At 48.3% G+C, this 19,409-nt stretch overlaps 2 protein-coding genes across 2 annotated transcripts in view; both read right to left on the bottom strand.

Moving 5' to 3' along the window:
• DDX55 (DEAD-box helicase 55) overlaps positions 1-6,140 on the bottom strand; it is a 12,782-nt gene extending 6,642 nt beyond the window's left edge. Inside the window, exons 1-7 of the mRNA XM_011356029.2 lie at positions 5,981-6,140; positions 4,219-4,269; positions 4,039-4,125; positions 3,097-3,188; positions 2,955-3,017; positions 874-1,023; positions 76-322 (exon numbers count right to left, since the gene is read on the bottom strand). Of these exons, the coding sequence (XP_011354331.1) occupies positions 76-322; positions 874-1,023; positions 2,955-3,017; positions 3,097-3,188; positions 4,039-4,125; positions 4,219-4,269; positions 5,981-6,088 (798 nt within the window). The 5' untranslated portion in view covers positions 6,089-6,140. The remainder of the gene's footprint in view (positions 1-75; positions 323-873; positions 1,024-2,954; positions 3,018-3,096; positions 3,189-4,038; positions 4,126-4,218; positions 4,270-5,980) is intronic.
• A 4,421-nt stretch (positions 6,141-10,561) lies between these two features.
• TMED2 (transmembrane p24 trafficking protein 2) lies at positions 10,562-19,378 on the bottom strand. Its single transcript, XM_011355708.2, has 4 exons — positions 19,091-19,378; positions 17,483-17,675; positions 14,862-14,969; positions 10,562-12,073 (listed from the first exon to the last, which is right to left on the bottom strand). Exons 1-4 carry the CDS (start codon positions 19,268-19,270, stop codon positions 11,949-11,951), a joined length of 606 nt encoding a protein of 201 aa, XP_011354010.1. The 5' UTR covers positions 19,271-19,378; the 3' UTR covers positions 10,562-11,948.
• Between the last annotated feature and the right edge of the window lie 31 nt (positions 19,379-19,409).

Here is a 19,409-nt window from a genome sequence, read left to right on the forward strand (position 1 = left end):
TACACAACACCCTCCTAGCAAATTTCAAGTACACAACAGTGTAATTAACTGCTGTCACCAAGCCGCGCCTCAGACTCCAGCCGTGAGGACACAGAATCGCAGGGAACAGTGAGAACGCCGTCGGGTGCTCACCATGTAGTAGTTCTCCAGGCGGGACGGGGTCTTCTGGGTGCTGCTGGCCGCCACGCCCTTCTCCCGTACTGAGACCCGCACAGGGTTCCGGAGGCCAGCCCTCACCAGGCTCTCCACTTCCTGCGTCTGAGTGGCGGAGAAAAGGCCCGTTCTTCTTTGCTTTGGCAAAAACTCCAGGATGGTGTTAATGCTAAAAAAGAAGGGGTGGGGAGGGGAGCCTCATTCATCGGCATAATCCAGAAATCCTGCATTATGATACCACGCAGGTCTTTAGAAGACAAAGAGAAACTATCACCATATTTACAGTAGATACTGAGAGGTGGGACCATAGGTGATTTTCATTTCTTCTTATATTCTCATTTTCCCAAGGTTTCTCCAAAGAAGCCTATAATTATACTTTCATAATGTGAGACAATTAAAAGCAGCGAGTGAAATTATGAAACAAAACTTGAGACTAAAACCCACTAAACTATATTCTTTAAGTGGGTGAATTGTATGAGATATGAATTATATCCCAACAGAGCTGTTTATTTTTTAAAAAATCTTAAAGAAACCACAAAGGAAAATGCACCTTAAGGAGAATGAAGAACTGGAACTTAAATTGTGTACTAGAATTTGAAGGACCAAACCACCTAATGTTCCAAAGTTCAAAGTCATGAGGAAACAAGGGCGTTCATTCCCTTTGGGCCTCCCTTCTGCACCCAGAGCCACCCAAAGCCAATAGAGCTCCCGATCCAGCACCTTGCCTCAAACCCCATGTCCAGGAGTCTGTCCGCTTCATCCAACACCAGGACGTCCAGGGACTTCACGCAGCTGGCCAGGTCCAAGCCCTCGGCCTTCCTCCGGAACATGTCCTCCAAGCGGCCTGGAGTCGCCACCACGATGTTCCCACTTGGAAAACAGTTAACGTTTCCCACTCTCTCTGATCCTGCGCACATTTCTGCTTCCAGATACCGCCCCCCAAAAGTCACCCGGCTCCCAGGGAAGAGAGAGGAGACAGGAGCCAGGGAGGAACGCTGCAGGGTGGGGAGCACGTGGGCTGCGGGGGAGACGGACTCCACCTCCGGGCTGAGACCTAGGGCGGCCAGCAGACTCCAGACTCCAGCCCATCAGCCACGTCTGGCCTCCGCCTGTTTCCATGACATTCTATTGACAGGCGCCCACGCCCCTTCATTCACGTGTGGTCTCTGGTGGCTTCCACACCACAACAGCAGAGCTGAAAGCTGTGACAGACTGTGTGGTCCACAATCTAAAATATTAACCATCTGGTCCCTTACAGAGAGGTTTGCAGACTGCTGACCGAGAACAAGGCACTTAGCCACGTTAGGCCCCAGGTAACTAACTTGTCTACAAAATGAGGACGCTAACCGAAGTAGAGATACTTTCACATAAAGATCACAGACTGGCAGACTGAAAACCCAGTGTGGCCGCAAAGATTGGCTGACCTGCAAGATTTTTAAAAATGTGAATTACATGCCAATGGTTAAAAAAATCTGGAGATAACACAAAAATCTAGAATTCCATATTCTTTTTAATAACCCAATACCGAGCCAGAGTCCTGCACAGCAGCTACCAGCTGGAGTCAAGCATTCTGGCGCCTCCCAGCCAGCTCTTCCCCAACGCCCCCCAACCCCCTTCACGCTGTTATATTATCCTGACCCCAACCTGACCCCCAGAGGAACCAGTTTGTGACCCCTACTGGAAAGCATCTCACCTTATAGCTGGGACACAGTGAGCGCTCAATAAGAGAGACTTCTCCTCATAAAGATTGACTAACGAATTGGGCGCAAAACCTATCGCGGCCCTTTGCAAGCCTTATGCATGGAGGGGCCAAATGAATCCCAAGGGCCGGTGCACCCCATACTGGAGCGCGCGCCCCGAATGTCTAGTACCACCTGCAGCATGCTCCACACTGCACGAGCCTCTGAACGTAAAGTGCTGAGAGAGACACTCCTGACTTCCCCTGGCCTCCTGGCCCACGCGGTACCGAGAAGCCAGCAAGGACACTGCAGCAGCAGGCTGGGGAGGGAAGGGGGTGGCACTGGGGGACGGTGGCCTCGCAGGCCCTGTACTAACATCAGAGCCAGCAGGGCCACGAGAGAGTCTTCAGGGAGTGACGTGATCACACTGGCATTCTGAAGAGGCCGCTCTGGGTTGCTCTGTGGAGCAGATCGTAAGGAGAAACACGGAAGGGAGAGACAAAGCTACCGCAGGACCCGGGAGGGAATGAGTGGGACAGGCAGCGACAGGTTAGAGACACACTTTGGTGAGAAAATGCAAAGGACCAGGAGATGGTTAATGTGAGTAGTGAGGGGGGAGGGGACTGGTGGGGGGACGGTGGGGTGTCAGGACTGACTCCAGGAGCACGTGAGCGGGCCGAAGAACGGAGATCTGCAGCTGAGGTGCATGTCTGGGGCTAAAACTCCAAGCCCCCATTTTAGATGTTTGCAGCCGCTGAGAGGCCAGGGGAGATGCCAGGCGGACAAGTGTCTGTAGGTCTGGGGCTGAGGGCGAGGTCAGAGACCACCCAGTGAAGGATGAGACCACGTAGAGAGAGCCCAGAGAAGACAAGGGCCCCAGAGTCGTCTGGAGAGAGTGGGGGGCCACACCCCGCCCGGCCCCCTCCCCTTGCAGGGACAACGCTCGCTGGAGGCGAGTATTCGGCAGGGCTGAAGGAAGGAGCCGGCGAGCAAAACGTCAGGTTGACCAGGAAAGAAAACCTTTCGGGGGGAAGGTGGATGCTGAAAGGGGAGCTTCCGCTCGGGTTCAGTGCCAAGGGCAAGCGAAGAGATAAGCGGAGCAAGCAGACACCCCAGACCTACCCCTGCTGCTTAAACCTCGCAACATCTTCTCCAGGATTCCTGCCTCCGATCCAGAGAATCTGGCTACGAAAAGAGACAGGTCTGTGAGCAGGTCAGGCAACATGACGGCCCGTGGCTGGCAGGGACACTGCATCCACTGTACCTGAACTGTGGGAAGGGCCTCGTGAAATGCGACAGGACCCCATCTATTTGAATAGCCAGCTCTCGAGTGGGTGTGATGATTATGGCTCCAACCTGCCCATGCGGGGGAAGGGACATGATGAGCAGTGTGCGGGGCTCGCGACCTCCACACATACGCCCCACACCCCGCATCTCACAGGGAGACTCCCAGAGGAACGGTGCTTCTGGGGCTCGCTCAGCACTGTCTGGTTACAGTGCACTCAACGACTTTGAATCCTGATCAGTTCTCATTATTCACGGCAGTTCTGTTCTATAGTCACCGCAAACATGAGCTAGTAGACACTAAACCACTGCTCCTCGGAGAAATACGGGGTGAGCGTCCCACGTGCCTCTAGTCACATGTTTGTCAACCCATCAATACATAACCTTGATTTACGTTTTTATGTAATATATATTGTTGATTCATTAACATTAAACTCAGCCAACAGACCGATAACTCGCACCGGAATGAAGCTTAGGTAATACACGTGTCATCTCCGTAAGGCACGTCACAGCCTTCCTGCACTCAGGGACGCTGGACAGCGCGTCAGCACTATGCTTGGGGCCATTTTAAACCGTGAAATCACCAAAGAAAATGTGAAAACCACGGTACGCAGACTGTGAAAGGGACCCATCTACAGTGGGAGAGCTGAAACAGGAAGGCAGAGTGTCGCCAGGAGGGTGCGCAGCAGGCAACCCAAACCTGTCACTGCTCTGCGCGAGCCCACGGGTAAGCGAGACAGCACGACGAGTCCTGACTGGGGAGCTACGAGTCCATCTTAACGAGCAGGCAAATTCGCAGATACAGAATCTGCAAATACTGAGGACAGGCTGTATTTTTATGTATGAAGCTTCTGGCCAGCGTCTTACTCAACTGTGACCTCTCCGACGACTAAGTGAAAATAAGTCACTTAGCTCTCCTCACCTGACTCTTTTTTAACTTCTCTTCCCGTCTCAGGAGAATTTCCAGGATGGGGATGACAAAAGCGAGTGTCTTCCCACTCCCGGTGACCTGCAAGGGGAGAAGGTGTTGACTGGTTTTCCCCTCACGGTTCATTTTAGAGGGAAGACAGGAGGACGGGCTGCCCTGACGCCAGGTACTCACCGCTTCTGCAGCGACGTCTTTGTTTTTCAGGAACAGAGGGATGGCTGCGGACTAAGGAGAGAGGGCAAAGCGCTGGTTAGAGAATGCCATGACTCCACAGATGAGCCAAAGCCCTGGGCATGTACTGGGCGGCCTTGGGCCCCACCCCAAAGCGGACTCTGAGCAGAGTCACCGCTAGGCACCCCGAGGTACCATGACGGGGTGTCTGCACATGTGTGTAGGGGAACGCGAGCTGAGCTGGGATTCAGGAGTCCTGAATTCTAGTCCTGCCTCACCTGCTTTTCCGCTCTGGACCAGGAAGGGTTTGAAGGTCCCTTCCAGCTCTAGTATCAGAGAACAATAATTTCACAGACCCTCTCATTGTAAACACCGTGCCGGCCTCCGGGGTTATGAAAAGCCCGGCCCTTTGGGTTCAGGAACCAGTGGCTAAACATGAAGCAGACTCAGGGCCTGGCTTCGAGGTCACCTCTCCAGGACCCTCGCCTTGCTCCCCCGAGCCTGAGCTCACCCCATCACAACACATCTGACTTTTCCAATGGCCTCTGCGCAAGCAGTTCTCAATCTGGGTGATTTCTGTCCCCCCAAGGAACACCTGGCAATGCTTGGAGACATTTTGGTACCCAAATGCCACTGTGTGTCTGTGTGTGTGGGTGGGGGTTGTGCTACTGGCATCTAGTAGGTAGAAGCCAGGGACGCTGTTAAACAGCCTACAATGCACAGGACCGCACTCACAACAAAGAAGCATCCAGTCCAAAATGTCAACAGTGCAAATATTGAGAAACTGTGCTCTAGATCACTGCTGTCCAGCAGAAATATGTGAGTCGCATACACAATTTTAACATTTCTAATAGCCGCCATCCACCCAGACGCTAAGGACAGAAAGCTCAGGATCCCTCTAGATTCCTCTTTCGTAGCCCCCGATCTGGTTCCTCAGCAACCCTAAAGCAATCTTGAACCCAACTTCTCAATATCCACTGCTCTCTACTCCAAGCCACCATCATCTCTTAGTGACAATGGCCTCCTGACCTCCCTGCTCCTCTTCTTACCCCTTTAAAGTCCATTCTCTACACAGTAGTCACATCCCTTCCCTTGTTGCACAGCTTCCCATATAAGATGGCTTCCCACTGCACTGGGAATTAACTCCAAGCTCCTACAAGACCCTGCACAACGCAGACTCTGTTTTGCTCATCTCGGCCACCATTCCTGAGGCTCCAGTCACAACAGGCTTCTTTCTGTTCCTCCAAGCCCATTTCCTGCCACAGAGCATTTGCACTGGCATTTCTCTCTGCTGGGATACTCCCCAGTAACCCCACAGCCAGCTCCTTCTCAATCACTCAGCTATCAGCTCAGTGACACCCTTCCTAACGCCCTATCATTCCTCCTATCCTGGACCTTCTTGTCACTGTCCATCACATCAGTCTGACAGCTAGAAGGGACGGGCCAGGCTATGAACCAGGCACTTAAATCCTAGCACCCAAAGGCGGAGGTGGGCAGGGGCGTGAGGACCCCGGCACAGGTGCGCCGCCGCCAGCCGCCTCTGCCTGCCTGAGTCACTAGCAGCTTGGCATCGCCCGAGTCCGGGCAGCCTGGAGGCGTGGTAGAAGTCCCCGCTGGAAGGCTGAAAACTCCTGGATGCGAGTGCTAACGCTAAGACCGACCGGCCGCGTCCCGTTCAGCGGGTGCCCGGCCGGCTCTGAGCCTGCCTTTCCCCATCTGCCCCCGGCGCACGGCGGCCCCTCGTCCCCCAGGCCGCGCCGGGTACCTGCACCGGCGTCATGTACGGGAAACCCAGGTCCCGCAGCACGCCCAGCACCCGCGGGTGCAGCGGCACCGGCAACGTCTCCCAGGACCCCTCCGTCACATGCTCCATGGCGCGCACACCCGCCGCGGCTCCCGGATTCAGGAGCGCCGCCAGCTAGAACTTCCGCTTCCGGCCGCCTACGCCGCCGCCGAGGCCGGCCGGGAACCGAAGCGCAGCAGCCAGGTTCCGGAGGGCGCGGAAGGTGCCCTCGCCCCGGGAGAGTGGAAAACCAACCGCGCGGGAAAGTGAAAGCCGGTGGCGGGGGCCCGGCCAGAGTGGTGCCAGTCGTCCGGCGCTGCCACTTAGGCTCGGGGCGCCTTTCCACGCCCGGCAGGCGTTTGGGCGGGAAGGATTCGGCTCCGGCTCCCGCTTTCTCCGCTAATTGGAGGCAGATGGCAGCACCATACCGCGTGCTGGCCAAAGGGCAGTGGAGGGAGGACAGAAATGTACCCCAGCTCGTAAGGCACGTCACAGCCTTCCTGCACTCAGGGACGCTGGACAGCGCGTCAGCACTATGCTTGGGGCCATTTTAAACCGTGAAATCACCAAAGAAAATGTGAAAACCACGGTACGCAGACTGTGAAAGGGACCCATCTACAGTGGGAGAGCTGAAACAGGAAGGCAGAGTGTCGCCAGGAGGGTGCGCAGCAGGCAACCCAAACCTGTCACTGCTCTGCGCGAGCCCACGGGTAAGCGAGACAGCACGACGAGTCCTGACTGGGGAGCTACGAGTCCATCTTAACGAGCAGGCAAATTCGCAGATACAGAATCTGCAAATACTGAGGACAGGCTGTATTTTTATGTATGAAGCTTCTGGCCAGCGTCTTACTCAACTGTGACCTCTCCGACGACTAAGTGAAAATAAGTCACTTAGCTCTCCTCACCTGACTCTTTTTTAACTTCTCTTCCCGTCTCAGGAGAATTTCCAGGATGGGGATGACAAAAGCGAGTGTCTTCCCACTCCCGGTGACCTGCAAGGGGAGAAGGTGTTGACTGGTTTTCCCCTCACGGTTCATTTTAGAGGGAAGACAGGAGGACGGGCTGCCCTGACGCCAGGTACTCACCGCTTCTGCAGCGACGTCTTTGTTTTTCAGGAACAGAGGGATGGCTGCGGACTAAGGAGAGAGGGCAAAGCGCTGGTTAGAGAATGCCATGACTCCACAGATGAGCCAAAGCCCTGGGCATGTACTGGGCGGCCTTGGGCCCCACCCCAAAGCGGACTCTGAGCAGAGTCACCGCTAGGCACCCCGAGGTACCATGACGGGGTGTCTGCACATGTGTGTAGGGGAACGCGAGCTGAGCTGGGATTCAGGAGTCCTGAATTCTAGTCCTACCTCACCTGCTTTTCCGCTCTGGACCAGGAAGGGTTTGAAGGTCCCTTCCAGCTCTAGTATCAGAGAACAATAATTCCGCAGACCCTCTCATTGTAAACACTGTGCCGGCCTCCAGGGGTTATGAAAAGCCCGGCCCTTTGGGTTCAGGAACCAGTGACTAAACGTGAAGCAGACTCAGGGCCTGGCTTCGAGGTCACCTCTCCAGGACCCTCGCCTTGCTCCCCCAAGCCTGAGCTCACCCCATCACAACATATCTGACTTTTCCGATGGCCTCTGCACAAGCAGTTCTCAATCTGGGTGATTTCTGTCCCCCCAAGGAACACCTGGCAATGCTTGGAGACATTTTGATACTCAAATGCCACTGTGTGTCTGTGTGTGTGGGTGGGGGGAGTGCTACTGGCATCTAGTAGGTAGAAGCCAGGGACGCTGTTAAACAGCCTACAATGCACAGGACAGCACTCACAACAAAGAAGCATCCAGTCCAAAATGTCAACAGTGCAAATATTGAGAAACTGTGCTCTAGATCACTGCTGTCCAGCAGAAATATGTGAGTCGCATACACAATTTTAACATTTCTAGTAGCCGCCATCCACCCAGACGCTAAGGACAGAAAGCTCAGGATCCCTCTAGATTCCTCTCTTTCGTAGCCCCCGATCTGGTTCCTCAGCAACCCTAAAGCAATCTTGAATCCAACTTCTCAATATCCACTGCTCTCTACTCCAAGCCACCATCATCTCTTAGTGACAATGGCCTCCTGACCTCCCTGCTCCTCTTCTTACCCCTTTAAAGTCCATTCTCTACACAGTAGTCACATCCCTAACCTTGTTACACAGCTTCCCATATAAGATGGCTTCCCACTGCACTGGGAATTAACTCCAAGCTCCTACAAGACCCTGCACAACGCAGACTCTGTTTTGCTCATCTCGGCCACCATTCCTGAGGCTCCAGTCCCAACAGGCTTCTTTCTGTTCCTCCAAGCCCATTTCCTGCCACAGAGCATTTGCACTGGCATTTCTCTCTGCTGGGATACTCCCCAGTAACCCCACAGCCAGCTCCTTCTCAATCACTCAGCTATCAGCTCAGTGACACCCTTCCTAATGCCCTATCATTCCTCCTATCCTGGACCTTCTTGTCACTGTCCATCACATCAGTCTGACAGCTAGAAGGGACGGGCCAGGCTATGAACCAGGCACTTAAATCCTAGCACCCAAAGGCGGAGGTGGGCAGGGGCGTGAGGACCCCGGCACAGGTGCGCCGCCGCCAGACGCCTCTGCCTGCCTGAGTCACTAGCAGCTTGGCATCGCCCGAGTCCGGGCAGCCTGGAGACGTGGTAGAAGTCCCCGCTGGAAGGCTGAAAACTCCTGGATGCGAGTGCTAACGCTAAGACCGACCGGCCGCGTCCCGTTCAGCGGGTGCCCGGCCGGCTCTGAGCCTGCCTTTCCCCATCTGCCCCCGGCGCACGGCGGCCCCTCGTCCCCCAGGCCGCGCCGGGTACCTGCACCGGCGTCATGTACGGGAAACCCAGGTCCCGCAGCACGCCCAGCACCCGCGGGTGCAGCGGCACCGGCAACGTCTCCCAGGACCCCTCCGTCACATGCTCCATGGCGCGGACACCCGCCACGGCTCCCGGATTCAGGAGCGCCGCCAGCAAGAACTTCCGCTTCCGGCCGCTTACGCCGCCGCCGAGGCCGGCCGGGAACCGAAGCGCAGCAGCCAGGTTCCGGAGGGCGCGGAAGGTGCCCTCGCCCCGGGAGAGTGGAAAACCAACCGTGCGGGAAAGTGAAAGCCGGTGGCGGGGGCCCGGCCAGAGTGGTGCCAGTCGTCCGGCGCTGCCACTTAGGCTCGGGGCGCCTTTCCACGCCCGGCAGGCGTTTGGGCGGGAAGGATTCGGCTCCGGCTCCCGCTTTCTCCGCTAATTGGAGGCAGATGGCAGCACCATACCGCGTGCTGGCCAAAGGGCAGTGGAGGGAGGACAGAAATGTACCCCAGCTCCGGAGCCCCAGGTTCACCGTAATGCAAAATAGGGTTGACGTGGGGATCCAGTGTCTGCTACATAATAAATGTGGGTTTGGCTCTGAGGAAGTTACGCCGGAGTCCTAAACAAGAACACTTGTCTTCTCATCCCTGTGTTCACCTGTGACGGCCCACGCGCTTCCATCATTCGGAAAGGTTTTACTGTTCACATCATGTGCCGGGCTCCAGCTATGTGCACGGCCTGCTTCCTTACATTTATCAGGACTTTTCCAATGTCACCTTAGTGATGTTTTCCATTCCTGGTCACTACAACCGCTTACCCACAGCCCCTACCATTAACGACATGTCGTGTGACTTACGTATTCACCTCATCTCCCCCACTAAAAGATAAATCCCGACGGTGGGAGATTTCCCTCTATTTTCTTTATCTCGGTGGCTACAGCTGGTAGTACAGTCAGTATTTTAGGATAAATGGAAACGGTACTCATGCAGACTCGTCGTCTCAAACGGAATAAAAGCCCGAGGCAACATTTTCACATTTTCATCACATCCTCAAACCACCTTTGACCACCGTTTTATAAAATGGGGGATCCTCAGACAGCTCCCAAAGCAAAAGCAGAGGGAAAAAACGTTGTGCCATCTGCACTTGGGGCTTCACTATTATCTGAACTTGGGACCCTTTCCAAGCCTGTTTCCTTATCTCCAAAATGAGGATTATAATAGCACCCAAGGTAACCGCGGTTTTGGGGAATAAATGAGTCAGATGATAAAAAGCGCTTAGCATCGCACCAGGACATTACAGGGCTCCGTAAGTGGCAGTTTCATTTATTACTAGCAGGCCCTTAGTGTCATGGAGGAAGAGGAATAGTTTCAAAAGGCAGAGAACTAGTTTGTTTCCACCACTCACTCTTCATCTCAAAGCCTTGGGCAAATCACTTAATCCCTCTTAAATTTATTTCCCACATCCATAAACCAGGTAGTTGAGTGAAAATCACTCAAAACTTTTTCCAAATACAAAAACACTTACGATGTTATCACTGATCCATCAAAGAAACCACACAGGGAAATCTAAAATTGAGTTCTTTCCTATTCACTACCCTCAAGTTCAGACATTAAGTCAGTCATTTATAAGATACATAATTACTCAGAAAACGTGGACATGTCTCATTTTGAATATGAACAGAAACAACAAATGTGAATTCATTAATATATAAAACACAGAATGCTAAAACTGTTTTTAAAAAGAATTGTTTATTTACTGAACCTGGGGCAGATTAGATACACAACCAATTTTAAATTTACATGTTTTAATTCAATTTTGAAATGTTTTCTCACACACAAAAAAAATAAATTGGCATGCAACAGCTGTCCTAAGGTAAAACAGTCACCTTAAACTGTTGCAAGTATTTTCACCCAAGGTTGAAAAATTGTTTATCCTGAACATGAAAACCTGTAACAAATTTAAATTAATTATATAAAACTCGTTACTTGTAGTTTTACCTTTGCAAAGATCCGAAAAAAAAATAATGTACAAGTAACTAATGTACATCAGTCACAACATAATCCTGGATCGTCCCCACACCAAAACCAGATGCTCCTTTAATTTTAAACCCATCATCAGAGACCAAGATAAAGTCATTTCGTTTTATACAAAACAAAATTCACATGTGCCAAAAAAGACCCAAGAAAAACAAAAACCAAAACCCTAGTACTGACAGTGATGTTCAGTACCCTAATTATAGAGTGGCCAAATGCCGTCGATCAAAAATAAAATAGTGGCTGTATATCACTGCAATGAAATCGGAGGCTTTAACCTTCTTTTGCCATCAGACATCCAGATTTTTATCAATTACGTGAATGCATAGTGCTGCGTGCCAAGAGGAGAGAAAGTGATGTGCCAGCATAGAAAGAAAAAGCTACTATTGGCTGAAACACCCAGAGAATTGGCTTTAACAGAGACTTCTTACACGGTCAGGCAGAAACCAAACAATGGTTATTAGCTGCTTGTGTCATCAATTTAAGTAAAGGTGAAGTCCTAAGGTTCAAAGTGAAAATTTAGGAGGAAAGTGTTGTTGGGTTAATTCTTATTTTTAAAGCAAAACCAAATACACAAAGTATAAAAGTACCAACCTGGTAGCATACTCCAAAGTCACAGAGCTCTGCCATTAGGTGGATAGAAAACGTCACGATTCAGACTGTTGTTTCTCATAAAGATTCAACAAAATGAATCTTTAATGACTAGAACTGCAGGGTAGGGGGTCCAAGGAATGCAGTCATTTTAGTAAAGTACTATCCTGAACAAATGGCATTTTATTATGGTAGCGAAAGAAGATGTCATAAGGAGTATTTGCCTATGTTTCGCTTACATCGTTTGAGCTCTGGGAGGACCTGTATAATGGAGGCAGAATGCGAATAAGAAATTGTGCCAATCAAATGTCAAATTTTCATTGTAACTTTCCTAATCAGGTGTTTTTCCTCAATATCTATTAATCACAAAGAAACATAAGCTGTGAGTGTACAGTTCAGAAAATAAAAACATACAAACTCATGACATTATTATGACCAAGATGTTTGTCGGTAAACAGTGAATTATGAGTTTCGGATCATCAGGGAAAGGCTTTTTAAACAACCCTCCGGACTTCAAAAAATCTCTTCAGGTAGTAGATCTGTCCCAATGTCATGGCAACTAGAACAAGAGCTTCAAAGAAGGACCAAAGGACCACTCTGCTGTTTGTGTTGTCATTGACTGTTGAGGACAAACAAACAAAATTTTAACAACCAAAAAAAAAAAAAAAACCCACAAAGGCATCATAAACTATCCCCTAGCCTTACTTACATACCATTTATCGTAGTCTAAATATTTCTGTCCCCAACATACTTAGATGCAGAGAATTCTAGATTTAAATGGATTTGGAGTATAGTCAAGCCAACTCTGCTTATGAATGTGGAATACAGAGGAAAAGTGACTTGCCCAAGGTCACACTTGTAGGGTTAAAACCCAATCCAACATTCTTTCTCCCTCAGGTTGAAATGTCTCACATTATAATCCTTTTTGCCGAATTAGAAAATTGACTTAAAAAATTAATAGATTGTTTCAAGATCACAGAGTTACCCAAAAAGCACTACAAAGTTAAAATGTGTCAAAGTGTCTTTTCCTTTAAACAGTTACTTGACAAATATTTACTGAGCACCTACTATGTACTTGGCATTTGTTCTAGGTGGGGGAAGTTTTCTCAGTTTCGAGGACTAGAAATGGCAGTTATACCAAGTAAACCAGAATAAGTCTCACGATTTATCCCACTCTTAAGCTAAGGATCGGATCCTGAAAGTAACAGCTACAACCACATTATTTTATCCTGCTCAACTTGTATCACTTTCTTTCTAGTTTCTGATCCAATTCTATCGACTTAACTTTTTTAAATTACTAGGTAGTCTTCTGCAAATATCCAACATGAGAAATACTTATAATTAGCAATATAGTAACATAGTAATCAGCTGAATGAGTGCCACATTTTACATACAAAAAGTCTGTATACTATTTGTAAAAAGATTAATTAGAATTGTAACAGCTACTAGACTGATGATCACTCAAAAAGAAATGAAAAGAAAGCAACTAATATATTTCCAGAAGGATGCCTTCCCAGAGTAAGAATAGGCAGGTGCCCAAGGACCTTGACTAGAACCCTAAAAACCAACACTTAAATTTTAGTGCTTATTCCCTGGTGTGACGTTTACTTCTACTGAAAATTTCGTAAATAATCTTTAGCATAATCACCAATGACCCGCATTTTAAGATCGTGTCTGAAAGGGAATGGCTGAGTAAATACTTCAAATTAAGAAACCATGTCAAGAAGTATTTATATCTCCCTTCACTTATAGAAAAATGCATCTTTAAGCTTAAACTGAACACAATGAAGCATACTAGCATAGTAAGCAGCCACCTGGGAGAACATGTGCCTATCAGACACTGTCGTCATGCCACGCGCATATCAGCCTGACCTGTAGACAACACGGCGTTATTATCACACTGCAGTAAAAAGGAAGTCTCATGTTCATCTGTCTTAGGGTGCTGTGGGCGGATTTACAAAACAAACGGCATTGAGGAACTATTTCACTTGCAAAATTAAACTAAATGCCTGAAGTTCTACTTGTCTGTGAACGTCTCTCTGGTCAAATTAATGGAGAAAGAATAAGGTTGGCCACTCAGAAACTGGAAGACGGGTGCTTTGTCTGGCTGCTATGTTCCCAGGAACCTCCTATACCTATAAAGCCACCTGGTCTGCAAAACAGTGAAAATCTTGGCCTTCGCACTGTTCAGTGCCCTTCTCATCCCAGAATGGGCTGGCCTCCACCTGGGAGAAGGTAGCCCACAGACGGGTCCCTGCCAGGTGAGGGAGAGAAGGTAAAGATCCCAGAGTGGTAGCAAAGAGAAGGACTCATGGTGCAAGAGGCACGAGTGTGTGTACACGCGTTGGTCCACCTCATGCTCATGCCTTATTCCACCCCAAAAAAGCGAGAACTGGGGCGCTGCTCCAATCTGTCATATTTACTCGTCGCTCTCTCATGGAGAGGGGAAGTCCACGCTCCAGGTCCCGCCAGTTCCCTTCCCCCAGCAGCAAGAACAGATGTAAGCAAGAGAGAAAAACAGAATCCACACCTTGAAGAAATTCACCTCTGCTGACCTCTCAGCATCGTGCTTCCTTCCCCTCCCTACCCCGCCCCAGAACAAAGATGCCTGGCCCAGGTCACACTGTGCTCACAGACAAGAGCCTGCTCCCGGTGAGGTCCATCTCTCAGAACTACCTGGGGGATGGAAGACACTGAACCACAGGTGTGGATCTGGATCTAAAATATGATATCTTCTCTGTGGGTCAACACATGCTACCTCTTAATTTTACATGCAAAAGCAGAATGCTTAAGGCTGTATTATGGGCTAAACAGGCTTTTGCAATCTAACATGGGCTTCCGATCGTCACTGTTTCCACAAACACATTCTCAGCTTCCAGTTTACAAATTTGGGAATCCAAACTGGTCTTCACTTGGTGACTGCCCTTGTTCGTATTTCTGTGCTATTTTAACTAGACTAAATGTTCCGTTTTAGGAAAAAAAAAAAAAAAGCTAAATCTTAGCATATACCATTAATCATATTGGCACAAAAGTTTTAGGCATTTGATTAAAAACCAATGCAATAGCCATTTTACAGTGTTTTTCCTTTCTGCTTTAAAAAAACGATTTGCTTCATTCCTTAGGTAGATAACCATATGTTTTGAAAACTCTTAATACTGTGCTGAATCTTAATATCATTTCGTGGTTTAGAATCAATGTCCCAATAATAAACTAGTGTAGTACAAAGCTCTACAAACACGTATAAAATATCTTTGCATAGGTGCTTTTTTTAAGTTAATGATTTAATCTGAGTATGTCTGCAAAACTTCTAAATGAGGAAAAATCAAAGCAAGCTGTTGGGTAAGACACCCTCAGCATTTGTGGCCACCACAGACAATGCTGCAAAGTTAACCCATTCGTTCACTTACTTGCTCTGTGTATTCTCTCCCGAACTTCCATGTATTCCTGTTCATGCTTTACGGCTGTCATCGCCACTGCTAGCTCGTTAATCATTTCTTCTAGCTTGTTCTGGTGAGCTACAGAAGGATTTGCAAACAAATTAGTACATATTTGGTAATCTCTTTTTGAAAAATACTTATAAAACAATAAAAACGTTGCTCAGAGAAGGCATAAAAAGGAGTAACTTTTTAGAAATGGCTCAGACATCATTTTGGACTACTGATTTAAATCCATTCCCAGTAGAGAAATCTCTTTTAAGGTAGAGAACACACTATATAATTTTTACTGACTAAAGGAAAACAATTAACCCTAAGAACTAATGAACTGCAGCTAAGTGAGGTTCACTATACTGACAGCTAACCAGAAAGAGGGAAAAAAACTGAGGGAAGGAAAAGAGAGCACAAAATATAGAAAAAACAAAATCCTTAATAACACGCTAACAATAATCTACAAATAACATTTAAACTAAAATCAAAATCTACTCTTAAGAATCATGTAACTCTAATGTTAATTGAGGAGCAGTATCAAAACAAACCTTTAATCTCTATGACACTAAGCAGAGAAAAACATGAAGACATTCTTAGGAAAATTCAACTCAAGCATTCTTCTATGCGAGTCAAAGCGCTGACTTCACTACAGTGAGGACCAGCAGGCATTGCAAGCGCAGACGAGCTCTCGGCTACACAAGGTCTAACACCAGGTATTCTCCTCGGCCAAACATGAATGCGAGGTAAACTAGGAGTTCTGAAGAATCAGTGTAGGCTCCTAGATAGTACTATGTAATGACAATGAAAAAACAGGTAGGAAAAACACACAAGGGAAGATTCCTACGGGAAGGGTCTCTTTATCACTGCCCAAGACTGGGCCGCATCTAGAATTCCAAATAATCCTAAATTTCTAGAGAGAAGCCAAGGGCCTAGAATCCCAAACCCTCCCTCACCGGCTTCACTTTGGAGGCGCCACACACTACGCGGAACCTTTAGATCAGGTTTCTCGGGGGCAGCACTGCTGACATCTGGACCAGATAATCCTTTGTCGTGGGGAGCTATCTAATGCACTACAGGATCACCCGCCAAGCCATGAGAGTCAAAAAGGTCTCCTGACATTGCCAAATGTCCCCTGGGGAGGCAAAAATCATCCTGATGAGAACCACTGCTTTAGAGGAAGGCTTGACTTGACAGCTGCCATTCACTGCCATTAACAAGCAAAAGCAAGAATTTTAGATATTGTGTTAAAAGATTACGTAAGAGTAAGTCAACATTCACATTCATCAGCCAACATTTTTGAACTTCTGAGAAAGGACTAATTTCCAGAAAATGAACAAACGCACAAGGTCCTTCAAAACTCCCAATTCTCCTTGACAATTAGCCAAGTCCTGCACTGTAAATGACCCTGAAAAGCAAGCACAGGAATACTAAGTAGTATGATTCTCTAAATTCTATAGATTCCAAAACCTAACACATCATCTTAATAATTTCAGTATTCTACTAATTGCTCAATATCTAAGACATGTTAATGTTAATACTATGAAATGTGTTAAATTGCTACTTTCCCAAAATCCTACTGTGAACTGTGACAACAACCCTTCGCGGACGCACACACACAACACATCCAAATGTGCTGGCTCCTGGTAGGTAATTTATCCAGAAGAATCAATTCAGGGTTCAATGCTGGTAAGCTGAAGAATAAAAATTAATCCAACTGAAACATATAACTGAAAGAGCTCCTAAAACTGCATTTCATACCCAACCAAGTTTCAGGTTAGAAAACTTAAATAATGGTTAAAATAAACCTACAAAATACTTTCTACAAAGTCAACAGCACCATTTGCTATTAGCTATGTCTAATTAAGACTTTTAAGGTATAGTTGAATCCTTCTACTCTTCGATGTTCATTTAAAAGGTACTACCAAAATGTCAAAGGCTGTGTTCCCAGTGCTATTAATTTAAAATGACCCAACCTGTACCTCCAGTCAACTAAATAAAAACCACCAAAAAACAATCACTCTAAAACTCGAATTAGTTGTAGGGTTGTTTTTTAAAATTAAGACATAAAACACTCTCATGCTAACAAACAGATTAGAAAAAAGGAAAGCAGAAATTAGGTAAGAGCAAACAAAAATATGCAAAAAGATGCTGTCAAAAATCAATCCACATACCATCCCAGGTATCTCCACCACCTGAAGGAAAGTTTAAGATTTACACACACATACAAAATAAAAACAAAAAGTTTAGCTAAACTCGTCATGTATACAAATGAGCAATAAAGATGCATATACCAGGATTTGCAAATTAACAGAACAAATAACCTAAGAGGCATGTAATCTACGTGCTTACAAGAGCACAAAGTGCCTAAACTGTCAGAAGAGGTAATTATAAAGAAGTAAAATATGAACACGAACTTTCAGAAACTTTGTTAATTAGGGGATCTGGATAAAAAGCATTTTTCGCAAGAAATTTTTAATTTTAAAGACAGTGAGTGAACCCAGAATAAGAAATCAAAATAAATACTGCATTCAGATGGATAAAAATGTACAGAATTAATATTAACTCTTGGAAAGTGATATAAACTTTCTGAATGTTCATCTCACCTTCTGTCTCCATGTCCTGTCCTTTCGGGGCTTCCCCAATGTCAATGGTGAACATCACTATCTTTGGAGTCATGGTGGACATCCTATTGCTAAAACAAAACTTGTATGTTCCATCCATGTGAGCAGCAAATGTGTATTTCCCACTGGACTCCCGGTCTCCTTTATAAATTCCTTTATTATCAGGCCCTGTAATCTGGAGGGAGAAGAGAAACGCATGAGATATCACGGAAGATTTAAAATTCTAAACTTTGTAAGTGATGCCCATTGGCAATAGGACATTCGCTGAGAAAATGTAATTTTCACTGAGCTCCACATCAGTTAGTGACAGAAACTTCTTTGGCTCCCACTGGAGCCCTCTACCTTTCGACTGTCTCATTTGTTCAACTACTATGTAAACTCAGACACAAAACCGCACCTTACACAGCCTCCAAGTAGCCTAACACCTCCCACAAACATGTAGCCCTTAACATCAGTGAGAAACCGCTTTAAAACTGAAAATTTTGAACAAGGTGCCTTTCTAGGTTTTCCTGATTACTGCCAACCAGTGAAGGAATCCGCTTTATCTGAGATGCCTGAAACTTAAGGAAAAGGACTGGCCTGGAAATTAGACCCATGTCCTCATCCCCATCAGCTACAAAGCAGCCGTTGGGCCTTGCTCTAGTCACTTCTGCTTTAAAGCCCCTCCACCTGTAAAACATGGACAATGGAATAGTTGATCAGCAAGGTCTTAGTTAATTTTAACAGACACTCCTTCCATTATCCCACTTCTGGCCCTCACTTGTATTGTGTAATTTGTGCCCAAGTCTGCTAATGTTCACTATCAAGTGGAAAATCCTTAAACCCAATCAATCATGCTAACAGATGAATTTAAATATTAATTACATCTGGTTTCCAAAAAGAAAAAAAAGAGAGAGGTGAATCATTCTTTCGGTTTAAAAAAAAAAAAATGATACAGGACAAAATTTGGAGACTGCTGGTTTCTTAAAATTTCCTGTTTTCTCCAGATACTTCACTGCATTCATTACTCCTCGAATGCATGACCCGACACCACCTCTCTCCCTAGTCACAGATGGCTAAACGACGCATCCGGAGGTTTGTGTAAAAACAGGTATAACACTCAAGTCGTTTCTACGATAAGCAAAGAAAAACACAACGCGAACGTCTGCCTAGCATCACTCGGTAACTTCTCATTTACTTCTCCAAAAGTTTTCATGCCACGTCCCAACATTAATCCGTAACGTGGAGGCGCGCAGCTGCTGACCGCCTCGAGTCCCGCCACCAGCCGGCCGCGACAGAGAAGCGCCTTCCGGGCCGGGAGCTGACACGCGGCGCCCGAGCGACAAAGCGCGGCGAACGGTTCCGAGGGGAACCCGCCGTGCAAGCTGACGACCCAGAGCAATGAAGCAACCGAGGGGGGCCGGGGACCCGGAACCCGGCGGGACGCGGGGACGAGGGCCGTTGGCGGGTCGCCGCGGCGGGGACCGGGCGGCGGCCTGCGCCCCTTCCAGGACTCGGACAGCGGCCTCCACGCCCCGCGCCCCCTGCGGGCCCCGCCAACCCCCCGGCGGCCGCGAGACCCCGCCTCGGCCGCGGGCGCCGCGCCCGCACCTCCACGTCGATGTCCAAGAAGCCGCCCTCGGCCACCTCGAAGATGAGGCCCATCTTGGTGCCCGAGGAGACCCGCTCGAAGAAGCACTCCTCGGCGTGCGCGTCGATGCTCACGAAGTAGCCTGAGGCCGTGGCCACGAGGGCGGCCAGGAGCACCAGCAGCTCGGCGAGCGTCACCATGGTGGGGCTGGGGCCGAGGCCAGGACAGGGAACTGCGGCCTCCGTAGCCGCCGTCGCCGCCACCGCTGCCAGCCCAGCCGCCGCCGCCTCAGCTCCGCCCGTTCCGGGTGCGCCACCCGCGGGGGCTGATGCGGGCGCC

The sequence above is a fragment of the Pteropus vampyrus genome, unplaced genomic scaffold (assembly GCF_000151845.1).
Source record: "Pteropus vampyrus isolate Shadow unplaced genomic scaffold, Pvam_2.0 Scaffold23, whole genome shotgun sequence".
In the NCBI taxonomy this organism is placed as follows: Eukaryota; Metazoa; Chordata; class Mammalia; order Chiroptera; family Pteropodidae; genus Pteropus; species Pteropus vampyrus.

What these genes read in the sequence shown, in the direction of transcription:
- TMED2 (XM_011355708.2), bottom strand. Translation starts at nt 19,270, where the DNA reads ATGGTGACGCTCGCCGAGCTGCTGGTGCTCCTGGCCGCCCTCGTGGCC. An exon ending in TCTTGGACATCGACGTGGAG is followed by an intron (nt 17,676 to 19,090) that starts GTGCGGGCGCGG and finishes TTCTCCCTCCAG; the next exon opens with ATTACAGGGCCTGATAATAA. An exon ending in ACAGGACATGGAGACAGAAG is followed by an intron (nt 14,970 to 17,482) that starts GTGAGATGAACA and finishes ATCCTTCTGTAG; the next exon opens with CTCACCAGAACAAGCTAGAA.